Source organism: Podarcis melisellensis (genome assembly GCF_964234715.1).
Source record: "Podarcis melisellensis genome assembly, chromosome: 8".
In the NCBI taxonomy this organism is placed as follows: domain Eukaryota; kingdom Metazoa; phylum Chordata; class Lepidosauria; order Squamata; family Lacertidae; genus Podarcis; species Podarcis melisellensis.
In genome coordinates this window covers 81217431-81234728 of record NC_138540.1, presented here as the reverse complement: position 1 = coordinate 81234728, position 17298 = coordinate 81217431, and the positions used below count along the sequence as shown (strand labels likewise).

The 17298-nt window shown below is 44.8% G+C and overlaps 1 protein-coding gene and 1 long non-coding RNA gene across 4 annotated transcripts; one reads left to right on the top strand and one right to left on the bottom strand.

The window, feature by feature from the left end:
* The first annotated feature begins 1748 nt into the window (after positions 1-1748).
* Positions 1749-15963, top strand: LOC309376156 (uncharacterized protein). Of its 3 annotated transcripts, none has more exons than XM_081922381.1 (8): positions 1749-1918; positions 6429-6548; positions 7038-7310; positions 9865-9969; positions 11460-11575; positions 13051-13092; positions 15086-15129; positions 15638-15963. In XM_081922381.1, exons 2-8 carry the CDS (start codon positions 6458-6460, stop codon positions 15639-15641), a joined length of 675 nt encoding a protein of 224 aa, XP_081778507.1. In that variant the 5' UTR covers positions 1749-1918; positions 6429-6457; the 3' UTR covers positions 15642-15963. The 3 variants fall into 3 exon arrangements, with proteins under 3 accessions (XP_081778507.1, XP_081778509.1, XP_081778508.1); XM_081922383.1 differs by lacking the exon at positions 1749-1918 and adding an exon at positions 2141-2670; XM_081922382.1 differs by lacking the exon at positions 1749-1918 and adding an exon at positions 5569-6175.
* On the bottom strand, positions 6278-7039 carry LOC309376282. The gene is made up of 2 exons (XR_014171150.1): positions 6593-7039; positions 6278-6463 (listed from the first exon to the last, which is right to left on the bottom strand). It is a non-coding gene; the product is annotated as an uncharacterized lncRNA (long non-coding RNA).
* Positions 15964-17298: the final 1335 nt, after the last annotated feature.

The following is a 17298-nucleotide window of genomic DNA, read 5'->3' as shown; positions in this document are numbered from 1 at the left end:
AGATTTAAATAGCAGAGGCCACGTCCCCGGAGCCAGCCGATTGGCTGGCCCGGGGTATGATGCAGCCGAGGATTCCCTCTGTTATCGCGTGGGCTGGAGCCAGCCCCGTTAGTGTGGGGAAGGGGCATGAAGCCCGCAACCCCACCTCCTCCTTATCTCGGAAGTGGCTTTGTAGTCCAGTAATATCCAGAGGGCCACAGGCTCCCCATCTCTGCTTTGAACAATTGCATAGTTTATATCATTATTAGGTGCTCACCTTTACAATGGCCCTGCTAATGGTTTTTAACAGAGCAGGAAATGATTTGGGAGAGGCAGCACTTCCTATGGTGTACAGACATATTTTATTTCTCTCCCTATTGCCTCCAGAAAAACAGATGCTGCCGGTTTTTGTAGTACATGCAGGTCCCGCTGTCCAACTGCTCATTAAACGAAAATTCGCTTGTTGAAATATGAGACATTCGTACCTATACTTTGCTATGCACAGTGCAAATTCAGATATCCAAACAGCCAGACCTGCATGTGTTACTGTAAACAAATAAGCAGCCTTAATCTGGAAATATAGAAGCATAGAATTGTAGAACTGCAAGGGATCCTGAGGATCATCTAGTCGAACCCTCCGCAGCTGTCTCACCCTGGGATCGAACCTGCAACCTTGGTGTTATCAGCACCATGCTGTAACAAATTGAGCTATCCAGTTGCCCAAGCACTACTGCTGGGAGGAAGGGGGGAGTGATCAGACAAAGAACAGAGTATATTTTCCCTTCCTTGTTTGGCCTTTGCAGAGGGTTTTCCTATTGTCCCCCCTCCCCCATCAGTTCTTGTTCAAAATTCTGTGGTTGGGAACACATTAGAAGTTTCCCCATAGGAATCAATGGAAATCATTGACTTGTTATGCAAACACTCACCTAAAAAAACGATTCCCTGACAATGCGTTGTGTTCAGGCAGCAGAACCTGCATGTAGCTCAAAATCCTATCTAACCTGTTTACTGGAGGCAGAGGTGGGATATGTGTTTGTGACCCAACAGCCACCTGACTTTTAAAGAATTTTCAGGCATGTTCTGGTGGGGATATCTATTGTCTTTCTGCAACCTTAAGTGTTCGGCATGCGTTCCATACCCCTCTTCAACATCAACTTCATTGGACTGGTCATGTTGTGCGGATGCCTGATGATCGTCTTCCAAAGCAACTACTGTATTCTAAACTTAAAAATGGAAAGCGTAATGCTGGTGGTCAACAAAAGAGGTTTAAAGACTGTCTCAAGGCAAATATTTAAAAATGTAGTATAAGCACTGACAACTGGGAAACACTGGCCTGTGAGCGCTTCAATTGGAGAACAGCCTTGACCAAAGGTGTCATGGGCTTTGAAGACACTCAAACTCAGGACACAAGGGAGAAATGTGCTAAGAGGAAGGCATGCTTGGCAAATCCACACTGTGATCAACTCCCACCTGGAAACCAATGTCCCCACTGTGGAAGGACGTGTGGATCCAGAATTGGCCTCCACAGTCACTCACGGACTCATTGTTAAAACAATGAGAAGACAATCTTATGGAAGACAATCTTACTAGCCAAAGAAGAAGAAGACATCTCATTCAGAGGAGGATGTATCTTAATCCAATGCAAACAAACAAGTTGTATAATCCAGAATGACATAAGTTTATTACATTGCAAACACAATACAACAAGAAGAAGCCAGCCGTCAAACACTTGGCCAGCTGCTTCAAGACAGTCTCAGTTCTCAGTCTCTGTGGCCTCTTTGTTCAGCCTCCTCTTCCACATCTTTTCTTATGTTCCCGTTTTGAGGCACCATCTGCTCTGTTGCCCTTCTTTGGTCCTCAGTTGTGGTGCCAGCTGGACAGAAGAAAAATGCAGGGAGGAAGGTCAAGTTTGTTAACCTCAGCTTGAGCAGCAAAAAAGGCAGGGCGTGATGCTTCTTATCTCGTGTATGTAAGCATTACTACCTGCTAGCATTCGCAAAGGAAGGTGCGGTCGTTGGCAGAGGAGTATGGGCTTGCCCCAAAGTTGTCTTTGGCGATCCCTCGTAGCCAAGTAAACACTTCCATAAACACGTAGCCAATTAAACTTCCATAAACACGGTTTTAACAGTGACTCCGTAAGTGACTGTGGAGGCCAATCCACACATCCTTCCAAAGTGGGGACATTGGTTTCCGGGCGGGAGTTGATCACAGTGTGGATTTGCCAAGCGTGCCTTCCTCTTAGCACGTTTCTCCCTTGCGTCCTGAGTTTGAGTGTCTTCAAAGCCCATGACACCTTTGGTAAAGGCTGTTCTCCAATTGGAGCGCTCACAGACCAGTGTTTCCCAGTTGTTGGTGTTTATACTACATTTTAAAAGATTTGCCTTGAGACAGTCTTTAAACCTCTTTTGTTGACCACCAGCATTATGCTTTCCATTTTTAAGTTCTGAATAGCGTAGTTGCTTTGGAAGATGATAATCAGGCATCCACACAACATGACCAGTCCAGCCAAGCTGATGTTGAAGAATCATTGCTTCAACACTGGTGATCTTTGCTTCTTCCAGTACATTGGTATTAGTTTGCCTGTCTTCCCAAGTGATGTGTAAAAATTTTCGCAGACACCATTGATGGAATCTCTTGAGGAGTTGGAGATGGTGTTTATAAGTGGTCCATGTTTCACAAGCATACAGTAAGGTTGGTAGCACAATAGCTTTGTAAACAAGCATTTCGGTTTCCCTGTGAATGTCCTGGTCCTCAAACACACTGCACTTCAATCGGAAGAAAGCTGCACTCACAGAGCTCAGGCGATGCTGGATTTCGGCATCAGTGTCGGCCTTTGTGGAAAGATAACTGCCCAGGTAGGAGAAGCTTAAAGTCACAAAGTTGGCAGCCCTGGTCTCCAAGGTCCTTGTCCCATAACTTCCTTAGTTTTTTCTCCCTGTCCTCCTTAGCCAGAGCTACACCTGTCAGTATTTCACTTGGACTGTTATGGGTTCCCTGGTCCAAACGCAGCAAGGAAACAGCACAATTCTCAGCATTTTTTACTCAGAAGTAAATCCCATTGTATTCTGCAGGGCTCATTGCAGGGGCAGATCATCTATCTGAAAGCACCAGGTATCAGTTACCTGTAGGGATTGGGGGAGAAATCCGGGCCTCCTTCATTTGCACATTCTGAAACAATACAAGAAACCAGACTCAGCCATCCTATGAAATTTGCAGTTCCCTGAACTTTGCAATGCATTTCTTCAACCTTATAATGTGTACAAAAGTGCATTTGCTAGGATAACACCTGCACAAACATGTATTTATATATCAGCAAAAAACAGCAAATGAGAACACATTATATAAGGAAACACTGTTTTGCAAAAATGTTTCTGTTAGGGGAAACGGCACACGAGCACCTGCATATTGGGAGAACTTTGCACACAAATGCTGATGATTTTCATGACTCCCCCCAACCCCAAAGTTAATAAACGAATGAGGAAATGTGGAGATCTGCTGCCTCTCCTGCCCTTAGAGAGGGACAGCAATCTGATAATAATGCATGAAGAATTAGGGCCATTCTTATTATCAGCTGCTGGAATGGACAGTTCAAAGAGGAGCTGATGTGGTGTAGTGGTTAAGAGCGGTGGACTCGTAATCTGGTGAACCGGATTCGCTTCCCCGCTCCTCCACCTGCAGCTGCTGGGTGACCTTGGGCCAGTCACACTCCTCTGAAGTCTCTCAGCCCCACTCACCTCACAGAGTGTTTGTTGTGGGGGAGGAAGGGAAAGGAGAATGTTAGCCGCTTTGAGACTCCTTCGGGTAGTGATAAAGCAGGATATCAAATCCTAACTCTTCTTCTTCTTTTTCAGTGTGGGATAAATAGAATATGAGAAATAGTTCTCTCAGAGCATCTCACTCACCATAAGAGTGTGGTTTGTGGGCAATCTAAAAAGGGCCGGTTTGATGGGACTTGCTTTCTGTTCCTCAATTCTGTAAGCAAATCCACCAGCTCAGTGGATTTCTGTTCCTATATTATGTCATCGTTTGGAAAGGTTGATTTGCAAACCTTACGCCATCCCAAGAAGCAGGGCTGTGAAAAGACCCTTTGTTGGGACTCTGGACAGCACCATCAGGACAGCCCAAGCAGACACCACTACACTAGATGGACCAAATGGTCTGACCAAAAAAACCAGCTACACATATGTTCTGCCTGATTTTGCTGGAGTCAGGAACACAGGCAGAGCCCAGGTGAAGAAACTTGGAACATTCCGTGACATCACCTCGCCTCACCCAATCAGCACCAGAGGCCTCACTGCTGCAGTTGCTATGCAGATGCAAGTTTTCATGGAAAACACACACACACACAAATATCAGCGTACACTTTCTCTGTGCTTAATTTCTTGAGACACAACGTGTTTGGGAACAAACTTCATCTTGATGTTTGGCTCCTTATTTACAGAAGTGTGGAGCGGTGTTACAGTGATGGTAACACACACACCGCACCTGTTCAGAAATTCTGGCTGCTTTGCAGTTAATAGGGTTGCCATATTTCAAAATATATTTTGCAGCAAAGTTGTTGTGCTTCTTCTTTTTTTCCTCATTTGCCAAAGTAGTTGTTGAGCTCTTTTTGCAAAAGAGACATAGGTTGCCATGGGCCTGGGTCTTCCTGGACATTTTAAACGATTCCACCCAGATGCTGTTTCCGACAGACAAATCCCGGACATGTCCAGGAAACTCTGGACTTATAGCAGCCCTAAATTACAACAAAGCCTTTGTGACGTTCCCTTGCATGTTCAAAATGGGCCTTGAGGGCTAGTGGCTGCCAAGCCTGCTCTCAAACGGAAACTTTGTCACCTGAGATACTTGATGCCTCCAGGATGCAAATAAGGCATGGTAAACAAATGCTTCATGGGAGCTCAGTTTTGTTGAGAGATGAAAGAGACCTCTCTGACTTTTCTCTGCTGCCTGCATCCCTTGAAACTGTGTCCGATGAGGTGTGTCTTCAACCTTGCACCACGCAAGCCTTCGTTGGACAGAAGTCTTCATTGTTCCCTCTCTTTGCATAACAGGTATTGGCTGGGATTAACTTGTTTGTGACACCGAATGGGTTGAAAGGGAGGGACCACAGCACATCTTATTCTGGCACTTCTGTCCTCCCAGACCCCGGCTGTCACCCCCTCCCTCATGGACACATCTCTCAGCAAAATAGGCAAAGCATAGGTGGGATTTGGCAAAATAGACAACTGAAACCCCATTGCGTGCTAATGTCCCAGACAGGGATCTGATGCAACAGACGCCAGCCACACACTGGAGTCTTCTCTTGCTTGGGAGAAGAAGCAGGGAAAGAGGAGGATTTAGGGAGAGAGGTTTTTTGCAAGGGGTCAAAAAATAGGGTAAGGTTTGCAAATCAGCCTGAAAGTCCTCTTGACGTTGCACAAACGGTGCATTTGCTCCAGCTCTGAGAGTGTGAGGAAAGCCAATGGAACATCTATTTGCCAGCCCAAGGTCAAAGCTTTGGTCAATATTTCTTCTTGCAGGTAAGGAAGATCCACATGGGCAAAGGAATTGGCCACAGTAATTCGGGTCAGAACCATAGAACAGTGCTCAGAGGAGCTTGCAAAGATGGAATGAATGACTTTCCCTGCCTTTATGCAAATGTTGATGCTGAATTTCCACTTGATGTTGTGGATATTCGCAACGTTCCCGAGATTCGCCAAGTATTTGTTGTTTTTGTGGTTGACCTGGAATGGCATGTCGGCTTTCTGTCTTTGCCAGAATATGGTTGTTGACATGCAGTGGTGTTATCTAATACCAACAGTATATCATAAATGAAGTGAAACAGTAAAAATACCAGGTGTTCTGGAAGTTTATGTATCACACCTGACAAAATCTAATCGAGAGACGACAACAAGTTGTGGTTGAAGTTTCACATTTAGAATTTTGAGCAGGGGAATGGAATGCAACATTTTGTCATGTTTCAAATGTTGGGAAATGTTTAGTTCCAGTTTTAGCAGATTGCACCCGGAAAGCCTTCAACAGCTGATGAGGAACAGAGTTACACCTTACGGGTGCATAGTTGCCCGGCTATTTCCTGTGTCTGCAGGTGAAATGTCTTAGTGCAAAATTTGAGATCCGGGGTGCTAATGAAATAAGTTGCTGGACAAAGCGCTTGCCTAACCCTTCAACAGCTATGGGGCAGGTAGAAATTCAACAGGTAGGGGCATTTCCCATTAGTGCATCACCTTCTTGGGAACCATCAGTTTAAATTTCTGCTTGTTATACTGCTGTTAAAAACACAGGAGCTTTGCAAGAAAGGAAAAAAGGGCAACTTTATTAGAGATATGTCGTGCATGATTTGGAGTGGAAAGATGAGCTATCTGAGGAAAGAACTGGAAAAACTGCTGGTTCAAGAAGGGAAAGATCCATCAGTATAAGATTTTGCATTTACTTTGATTTTATTCTTGCAGAATCAATCATCCTGAGTTCCTTCGTCCCGATGGCCCTGGGAGAAACAGAGAGGGCGATTTCTGCCACGGACCAGAGTGGGATCTTCACCACAGAGGAAACGTCACCAGTCTCCCAGTTTTGTCAGTGATCACTGAGATCACAACCACCACCCTTGTTTCCTTACCGCTTAATTATTGGGTGGGGGGGGGTTAGATCCTCAGGAAAAAGGGTTGGGACCAGACTCTCTTTCCCCAGTGCCATTGCTTCAGCCAAAGTTTGAGTCCCACACAGCTTCTTTGAAGTGTGAAAATAAAAACAGCGGGGGTTCCCATTGTGGATCCTTCACATCGCATGGAGTTTGGCCCCTCATAACTAGACCTCAAGCCTGTTTCTGGAATGTTCTGGAATGTGAATAGAATGTTCTAGAACGTTGAGAGAACATGATGTTGGGAATGTGGTTTTGAATTCTGTGGTGGGGAAAAGGACATAAATGTTCTGTTGAGGGAGAAAAGGGGATTATAAATAAAGACACACACCCCCAAGCGCTGAAGCAGACCTTATTTTAGGGATTGCACCTTTCATCCTGACCTCACTGTTGATTTCTGTTCTTTTTTTAAAAAAAATTGTAGACAGGCCAAAATCTCCCACAATAAGCCCCTCTGGAAACATCAGCCAGCTGTTGGGGTCCAGTCTGACTCTCATCTGTCGTGCTGCGGATTCGAATCCTAATACACAGTATAGATGGTATTTCAACAACACCGATGCAAACGTGACAAGCAGCAATCTGACCATTGAATCAATCTCCTGGAAAAACGAGGGGACCTATGTCTGCTGCATATCCTACCCTCAAACAAATGCCACAGCCTATGCGACTGTATCTCTGAGGATAAAAACAGAAAATGGTGATTTTCCTGGCTTTTCTGCCTGCCGGGGAGTTCATTCCGAGTTCAGCCTAACCATGTTTTCTCAGAAGTAAATCCCACTTGGTTGTGTCCAATTAGGTTTTCCTCAGAGTAGTCCCACTGAAGTAGGGCACAAAAGTTGTCTAGCTTTTTTGGGGGGGGGGGAGGGCAAAGTTGTTGAGCTTTCTTTGCAAAATCTCCACGGAAATGAAGTTTTTGAGCTATTTCTAAGGAAATTTGCCCCAAAGTCAACCCTTCTGGCGTGGGGGGTTGCCATACACCTGGGTATTCCCAGACATTTTTTTACAGACTTTCAGAAATTCAGCAATTTCCGATGGATGAATCCTGGATAAGTCCGGATGTACGGCAGCCCTACTCTGAAGTGACTGAGCCCAACTTGGGGTTCATCTTTGCCGTATCCCCACAAGGAAAACCCACAGTTTATGGCTGAATTGGAACAAACAGAAACTGGGTCTTTTTTGGCACATATTGTCATTTGTTCTGAATTAGCACTAAAGAGTGGGTTTTCACAGAGAAAGTCAAAAGAATTCTGGGAGTTGTAGATTTTTAAGGGTGCTGAGAGTTGTTAGGAGACCTAAAAAAAAAATTTCCCTCCCAGAGCTACAATTCCCAGAGCGGTTTAACAACCAATCCTTCTTAAATCCAACAGTTTTAAAGTAGAGCAAATATAGTATTTATATATTGTTAATATTTGGGCTTTCATTCTCAAGAAATGAACTATTTTAAAAACATGTAAATAATTGGCTGTAGGCCAATATGATTTTGATAGATGAAGCTAAAGATTTATTTTTACAAATTTTAGGGTTTCAGATGTTATATATTAAGCCTTTACAGATTAACAGAGCTTATTGCACAGGAATGTAAAAGCTGCTCTTTTAAATTTATCTAGATTCTTGGACCAACTTTAAGTATTAAATCAATTGCATGATTGTGATATTAAGCTAGGCAGTTTGGCTGTTAGTGTACTTTTGTACTTGTGATTTTAAGAAAAGGAAATTCAATGTACATTTGAATTTATTTGATGGTGAACAAGTCACCTCTCAAAGCAATGAAAGGTGTAATTTTGATAGTTTAAAATTATGCATCTTTTCATTAGGAATTTCATACTGTCTTTTACACAAAGTTTAAAATAAATTGAGCAAATTTTAAAAAAACAAAACAAAAAACAACAACCAATCCTTCTTACCAGGGGAATTCTAGGACACCTTTGGAAGGACACTTTGATTGGGTAAAAACGACAACTTTCCGTGCATTTGTATTTTAATCTCTATACTTTTGTGGGACGGGGTGTGGGGAGGAAGGAGAAGGGGGTTCTGAGCTGTTCGACAGTGGAACAGTCTCCCTCAGGAGGTGGTGGACCCTCCTTCCTTAGGGTCTTCAAGCAGAGGTTGGGTGGCCATCTGCCATGGATGCCTTAGCTGAGATTCGGGCATTGCTTTAGCTGAGATTCGGGCATCTCAGAGGAACTGAGAGAGAATTGAGAGCCTCGGATGTGAGGTCTCCAGGCTGAGAGCAGATAGACTGATAAATATTGGGGATTGAAACCGGGAAAGGGGGGGGGGAGTTTGGGAATCCAAAGGGTGTATAACTATATTTTGATTACTTCTTCTTTTTATTTTGTTCTGTTATGAGTACAAAAATGGGGAAATCGTGGAAGAGAACAGGGGTCGATCTTAGAAAAAGATTTTAATGTATAAAGACTGAGGATTATAAGGTAGAATTGGTTATATAAAATGAACTAAATATAATAATGAACTAAATATAATAAGGTCAAAAACTGGGGATATGAACTTGTTGAATCAAATAAATGGAACTGGAATACAAGAAGGGGAGGTGTGGGGAAGTCATGGAAATATGTCATTGAAAATAAGGCTTAAAAGGTGAATATTTTTTTTCTTCTTTTTAAATTTTTCCTCTCTTTTTTCTTTGTTCGCTCTTTTCTTTTCTTTTTCTGTATTTCTTGAAAATTTCAATAAATATGTTGGTTTTTTTTAAAAAAAGAGAGATTCAGGCATTGGAGGGTAATTGGCCTAGATGACCCTTTCAGCTCTACGATTCTGCAATTTATTTTGTTTTTCTTCTGCATTAAAAAATAACTTTTTAGAAAAGAGAAGAAACTGCAACTCCCTCCATCGCTGACCCTGCTTGCTGGGTCCAGCAACCTCTTGAGGGTTTCCTCACGCCAGACTGGCAGGGTGGTACTGCTGCAGCAGCAAAAAAGGGCGAATGCAGCCCACAGGATATGAAAACAGCTTCCCCTTTGTGACGGCAAACAGTGCGTCCTGTGCTGGGTTGCGATATCCATTTCTGACACATGCGCCGGGATTGGGCAAAGAATGCACAATGAGACATCTTGCTTAGCCTCTCAAAGCTAGAACATGAGAAAAGTCTGGCCAAAGACCTATCTAGTCCGGCATCCTGTTTTCACAACAGCCACACAGAAATAATAATAATGCATGAGAGAACAAGAAGTAAAACCCTGGGGGTAAAAAAAGGGGGGAATGTTCACGCCACTCTTGCTTTTCTGTTCCAGAAACTTCTTCAGCTCATCTGCAGCTGCCTCTGACGGTGTTTGTCAGCATCGTGTTTGGGTTGGCGGCTGGGATTACTTTGGCTGGTGCCTTCGTATGCTGTTTCTGTGAGTAAAGCCCTTGAACTGGGAAGCTTGGACTCCTGGGCTCTGTTTCTAAGGGATGAGTGTTAGGAATGTCAAATGGGCTCTCGGCTGACTCTGTATTTTAACACAAACCTACCTAATCTGCAATCCGTGAAACTACCCTTCAAAGTTAGCCTATCATCCTTGATACATTATGATACGATACAATAATCTTTATTGTCATTGTCCCATACAGAACAACGAAATTTAAAAAGTCTACACCAGACATTCAAAACCAACAAGCCTGCTATCCCAGCTATCCCAGCCTGGTTAGCCCCCTAAAAACTCTGATACCCCATAATTAAATACAATATACTCCCATAGATCCAGTTACAGATAGGTAGCCATGTTGGTCTGCCATAGTCAAAACAAAACAAATTTCCTTCCAGTAGCACCTTAAAGACCAACTAAGTTAGTTCTTGGTATGAGCTTTCGTGTGCATGCACACTTCTTCAGATACATGTGTATCTGAAGAAGTGTGCATGCACACGAAAGCTCATACCAAGAACTAACTTAGTTGGTCTTTAAGGTGCTACTGGAAGGAAATTTGTTTTGTTTTTACTCCCATAGAGACTGCCTTACACTGCGTTTAAAACCAAAATCGCATTTGGATAGAAACTGTTTCTCGGGCGGCTAGTCCTAGTCTTTATAACCCTGTACCTTCTTCCAGAAGGCAGAAGCTGAAAGAGACCGTTTCCGGGGTGCGCACTATCCTGCGCTATCTCTGCAGCTTTCTTATGGCACCTGGAAGCATAGATTGGTGAATCAACGAAAAATCTTCAAGCCCTGGTCTTTGTGAAATTTTATTTATTTATTTGTAAAAAATAGTTACACGTCACTATTCTTCTTTGTGTCCCTCCTCCACGTGATGTCCAGAGGGTGGCAACACGAGAACGGGCCTTTTCTGCAGTGGCTTCCCGCTTGTGGAGTGTTCTCCCCAGGGAGGCACGCCTGACCCCATCATTGCGTTCCTTTAGACACCAAAGGAAAACTTTCCTCTTCAATGTTCCTTTGACTGATTGACATCCGATGCCCTTTTAAATCTATTGTGGAAGGAGGGGTTGGTTTTGTCCTGTTCTTAACTTTATCATGTATTTTGTGTTTTTATATTCTGATTTTATGTTGTGAACTACCTCGGATGAAGGGCGGTATATAAATTTAAATAAGAAAAATAAAAAATATTCATTTAAAAATCAGAGTGGCTTACAGCAACTGAACATGAAACTGTACAATAAAAACCATATTAAAAAGTTTTAAAATCTCTATAAACAGTGTAACCCAGAATACTGAGCCAATGGCACAAAGATGGTTTCTTGTTGTTGTCTATCAGACCTTTGTCAACTTGAGGAGAGATCAGTGACACTCCTGTACATTGTCTCAGTAATCAAGCAGGGCTATAATTATAAAAGGACCTTGAATCTGGCTCAGTAGACAAGAAGAAGTGCTTTTCTCCATTCTTACCTTGTCCCCAGGTGTCCACATTCGGAGGAAGAACCTGCAGCCGCCGCCACCACCACCGATTTCGACAATCCCATCCTTACCTAAGGACTTCTCTCGATCCAAAATGCTTGGTAGCAGAGACAAAGGCGTGAGTGATGATTGAGACACATTGCAGCTAAAACGACCACTTTCACCACGGCACAGCAGAGGTTCAGCTGGTGCTGAACTTTGGGGCTCAAACCCAGGGCTGTGGGTTAAACCACAGAGCCTAGGACTTGCCGATCAGAAGCTCGGCGGTTCGAATCCCCGCGACGGGGTGAGCTCCCGTTGCTCGGTCCCTGATCCTGCCAACCTAGCAGTTCAAAAGCATGTCAAAGTGCAAGTAGATAAATAGGTACCGCTCCAGCAGGAAGGCGTTTCCGTGCGCTGCTCTGGTTCACCAGAAGCGGCTTAGTCATGCTGGCCACATGACCCGGAAGCTGTACGCTGGCTCCCTTGGCCAGTAAAGCGAGATGAGCACTGCAACCCCAGAGTCAGTTACGACTGGACCTAATGGTCAGGGGTCCCTTTACCTTTAAGCTACTGAAGGTTATGGGGCCCTTTATATAGCAGGCGGGGCCCAAGACTTACATCATCACAAAACACTGTTGCTGTATGTAGGTTTTATTTTATTAGTTTTTAATCTCATATTTTGGAAATGTACATCCAGTTCTTTTTTCCTTTAATTTTTTTTGGGGGGGGCAAGAGAGTGGGGCCCTAAGCTATAGTTTGTTTAGCTTATACGTAACTCCGGCACTGCTCAAACCCAGAGCTCAGCCACCCACTCCTGCCCCTTGACAACCCAGGGAATGGCAGCTGTTAGGGGCAGTGGCAGTCTTGGCACTGAGAGACGAGAGAGGTTTTTGTTTTATTTGATTGTAGCACAAACCAACCTCGTTTGCACTCCCTGAACTAATATCTGCACCCTGAATTATTCTGTGCAGTTCTTCAAGCAAAAACACTGTGTGCCAAAGGGCATTTATTAGATAAAACATACACGCTATGTGTAAAGGTAAAGGGACCCCTGACCATTAGGTCCAGTCGTGACTGACTCTGGGGTTGCGGCGCTCATCTCGCTTTATTGGCCGAGGGAGCCGGCGTACAGCTTCCGGGTCATGTGGCCAGCATGACTAAGCCACTTCTGGCGAACCAGAGCAGCACACGGAAATGCCGTTTACCTTCCCGCCAGAGCGGTACCTATTTATCTACTTGCACTTTGACGTGTTTTCGAACTGCTAGGTTGGCAGGAGCAGGGATCGAGCAACAGGAGCTCACCCCGTCACAGGGATTCAAACCGTCGACCTTCTGATCAGCAAGTCCTAGGCTCTGTGGTTTAACCCACAGCGCCACCTGCGTCCCACAAACGCTATATGTATGATGACTTAATTCTGTGTTTTTGGGGGGAGGGGGAGGGGAATGCATTTATGTGTTAAAGTAAACCACACACAAACCCAGAGTGAAGTTTTTTGTTTCTTCATACAAAAATTCAGACTTAAAAAAAGGACAAAAGAGCAGGGGCACTTCCAGCCCTCCACAGAATTGCTTCAGCAACTTAGAAAGCTTTCCTGTTTGTCTTTGTTCCAGACCAAGCCTGAGAACCCTGCCAAGCCCAGCACCACCTACCAGGTAAGTGTACAGCTTCCGGCACTGCAGGGGGGTGGACTGAATGACAATTGTCCCTTCTGACAATTTATGACTCCATTGATACCTCCAGAGTGAAGATTAGACCCGGGAAGGAAGAGACCAAGGGAAAAAGAATGAAATAGAGCCTTCCGCTCTTTTTGGCAAGCCAGCCACGAGTCCGTTCTGGACTGTCTAGTCTGCTAGACGTTACGTGAGACAAAACCTACCGCCACCCACTGCTGTCTGTGGCTTTTGGGGGCACAAAGGTTGCGCAGCTGCCATGTTGTGTAGGCAAATAATTACGATAGCGGTGGTTGTGTTGTTGTTGTTTTTATGTTCCTTTAGCAAGGCTGGCTCGTTACTCATACTCCACTGTGACGCAGGGTTTGCTCATTGCATGACTCAGCGGATGGCCGTCATTCTGTGGGTGGGGGAAGAATCCTGCCCACGCCGACTGCCCTGTGCAGGATCCTGCCTCGTTTTGAGTCAGCCTTGCCCACTCAAGTCTTGCCACCACCACCACCCACCCAAACACTTGGTGCCCTGCGAATGTTCTTGGACCACAGTCCCAAACTGGACAGCTCCGGCGCAATATGATTTCAGGCTGCCTTCGAAGACAGTTTGGAAACTGCAGATGGTGCAGAATTTGGCGGACAGATTGATGTCGGCCTTGCAGAGGTCAGCAGAAGGCTGGGGAAAGGCTGGCTTGCTGCTGTTTTCTCATGCTCTGAAGGGTAGGGCCCAATAGCTTCAATTTACAAGGAACTACCAAAATGATTAAGGTTTTAAATGACAATTTTAGGTTATATTTTAGTGATCAAGATTTTATATATATATTTAACTGCCACTATATCTGAATTACGTGAGTGGCGCTGTGGGTTAAACCACAGAGCCTAGGACTTGCTGATCAGAAGGTCAGCGGTTTGAATCCCCGCGACGGGGTGAGTTCCTGTTGCTCGGTTCCTGCTCCTGCCCACCTAGCAGTTTGAAAGCACATCAAAGTGCAAGTAGATAAATAGGTACTGCTCCAGGGGGAAGATAAACAGCATTTCCGTGTGCTGCTCTGGTTCGCCAGAAGCGGCTTAGTCATGCTGGCCACATGACCTGGAATCTGTATGCCGGCTCCCTCCGCCAGTAAAGTGAGATGAGTGCCGCAACCCCAGAGTCGGCCACGACTGGACCTAATGGTCAGGGGTCCCTTTACCTTTACCTATATTTGAATTGTCTCTGTTATACCTAATTGCAATTCAGTGTATTCCTGTTGTGTTTTATGATTTTCCTGATATTGTAAGTGAGCCGGAACTGGTCTGTGACCGTAATAATAAAATTCATTCATTCAATTTACAAGGAAGGGGATTCTGAGTGAAAAAAACCTCTCTGACAGTAAGAGCTGTTCGACAGGGGAATGGTTTCCCTCAGGAGCTTGTGAACTCTGTTATGTACTGAATTTCTCACCCTGGGCCAGCAGGGGGATACTGTAGATAGTTCAGGTCCACATATGCAAATAAGGGATCAAAAGTGACGTTCAGTGATTGGATAGTTAAAGAAAGTTGTTACAATTACGTTGTTCTGGAGCTCTATATAAGCAGTTCAGTTCTGTTCTGGCCTGTGAATAAACAAGAGCTGTTGAAGAATTGCTGTGTCGTCTGATATGCTCACCCACAACTTAACACTCTCCTTCACTGGAGTTTTTTAAGCTGAGGTTGGATGGTCAATCGTCAGGGATGCTCCAGCTGAGATGAACCTCGGGGTCCCTTCCAACTGTACAATTCTATGATTTCATGATTGTACTCTGACACTCAGCTCGCTCAGGCTCCAATTCTATGGCAGAATGGTCGGCTAGGCCTACTGTCTTAAGATCCCTTTAACAGGAGAGGGATGAACCTAGGCGTCAGGTGTGGATTGCAACGGTGGTCTATTCCCAAAAAAATTGGTTAAGAGTGCAAGGCAGGCAGATCAGACCCACAGCTGAACTCTTTCAACATTTTGTCTTCAGGAGGTGCTGTGTGACGACGGGGCTGTGTATCAAGAACTGGAAGGGTAAGTCTTCCCTCAGTTTCTGTGACTTCTCCTGGCTTTGGAAAGGAGGCGGGACTCTGCCAGAGCTCTCACATCTTCTCCCTAAAGCCCGGGGCTTCACTTACCCAGTTCTGAGATGGCACCCCCATGGCCCAGAGCCCCGTGCCCAGCCCTAAACCTGCCCCTGCCACCTTTCCATATACAGAAGGTGACTGGACCAGCAGTTGAAAATTTAACTTCTAGTGAACTTTAGTGAAGGTGCAATGCCTTCCCCTGCCCCTTGGGGGCAGCAGGCTAACTTAGGGGGCACCAGGCACACACAGTTCTGCCCTGCCCCACAGCAGCTCACTGCAGCTTATTGCCTGCCCAGCCCCACATTTCCTGCACGTGCATTTCCTCAAATCCCACCGCTGAGTTTTTGGCATTGGAAATAAATTCTGGGCCAGATTCTGCGCCCTTCACACACGTTCTCTCTCTCTCTCTCTCTCTCTCTCTCTCTCTCTCTCTCTCTCTCTCTCTCTTTATCCAGGTGATTTCTGAGTGCAGCATCTCCTGTGTAGCAATAAGGACTTACGATAGCTTCTCTCAGCTGAACGTTTCTGCCTAGATGCCTGTCAGCTGCAGACCCCCAGCCAGGCCCTCTTTGATATACCTGCCTTAAAAACCCAGACTCTTCTCTGAATATAGTGCTTTAAATATATGGCATGAATGTGGCCTTAATATGCATCCCTGCAGATCATTCTGAGGTAGAACTCTGAACGGTTTCATCTTCAATGTGTTGTTGTTTTTACTTTAAAAGAAAAACACATTAGACTCTTTGTGCTTGTTTGCTTAAATATCAAAACGTTTGGAGAAAATGCAATAAACAATTCACATTTCACTGTTTTCCTACTGTCTTATGTCTCTTTTTGACGTCAACCTGAAACAATCCAAACGTTGGGTAGTTGGGTTAAATTACCGAGGATTGTCTGCCATAAACTTGAATTGATCTATGAACTGAGCGTGAACCGAACTAGGCAGTTTTATACAGGATCGAGCATGAACTGAAGTTAGTTCCTTTCTGGATGTGTCAAGCTGGAGCTAGTTCCTTTTTAAAATGATCTTTCCGAGATCTGGACCCCACCTAGGACCCATGGAGCCCCCTGGCTCGGCTACCGCTGTTCACACTTCCTGTCTAAGCAAGTAAAGAATGTATTGGATTTGTGTCCCACCGCCTCTCCAAGGAGCTCAAGATGGCAGCATACATGGTCCCTCCCCCCATTTTATCCTCACAACATCCCTGTGAGGTAGGTTAGGCAGAGGGCTCATCTAGGCTTCCCACTGCTTCCCCCTCTTTTGTGCTGAATCCGAGCAAATGTCAATCAGCTTTCCCAGGGACTGACATTTGTTCCGATTCAGAGCTAAACAATGGGTTTTCCTGGGGCAAGTTGTGGGGCAAACAGAAGAAGAAGAAGAAGAAGAAGAAGAAGAAGAAGAAGAAGAAGAAGAAGAAGAAGAAGAAGAAGAAGAAGAAGAAGAAGAAGAATAGTAGTTTGGATTTGATATCCCACTTTATCACTACCCTAAGGAGTCTCAAAGCGGCTAACCATCTCCTTTTCCCTTCCTTCCCCACAACAAACATTCTGCTAGGTGAGTGAGGCTGAGAGACTTCAGAGAAGTGTGACTAGCCCAAGGTCACCCAGCAGCTGCATGTGGAGGAGCAGGGAATCAAACCCAGTTCACCAGATTACGAGTCCACCACTCTTAACCACTACACCAGAGGACCACTTGGACCCATGCTTCCTAGGCACATGACAGGCAGAAGCATGGATGAGCCCTAAGAACCAGGCAGAGGGCCTTCTTGGTGGTGGTGCCCGCCCTGTGGAACGCCCTCCCATCAGATGTCAAAGAAATAAACAACTATATGACATTTAGAAGACACCTGAAGGCAGCCCTGTTTAGGGAAGTTTTTAATGTCTGATGTTGTAATGTATTTTTATTTTTTGGTTGGAAGCCGCCCAGAGTGGCTGGGGAAACCCAGCCAGATGGGCGGGGTAGAAATAATAAATTATGATGACGACGATGATGATAAAAATAAATAAATATTTATTTATACCCCACCAGGCTCAGGGCGGCCAACACCAATAAAATTACAGTAAAAATATAATGGGGCAGGGGGACCAATTTAAAATACAAGTTAAAATGCAAATT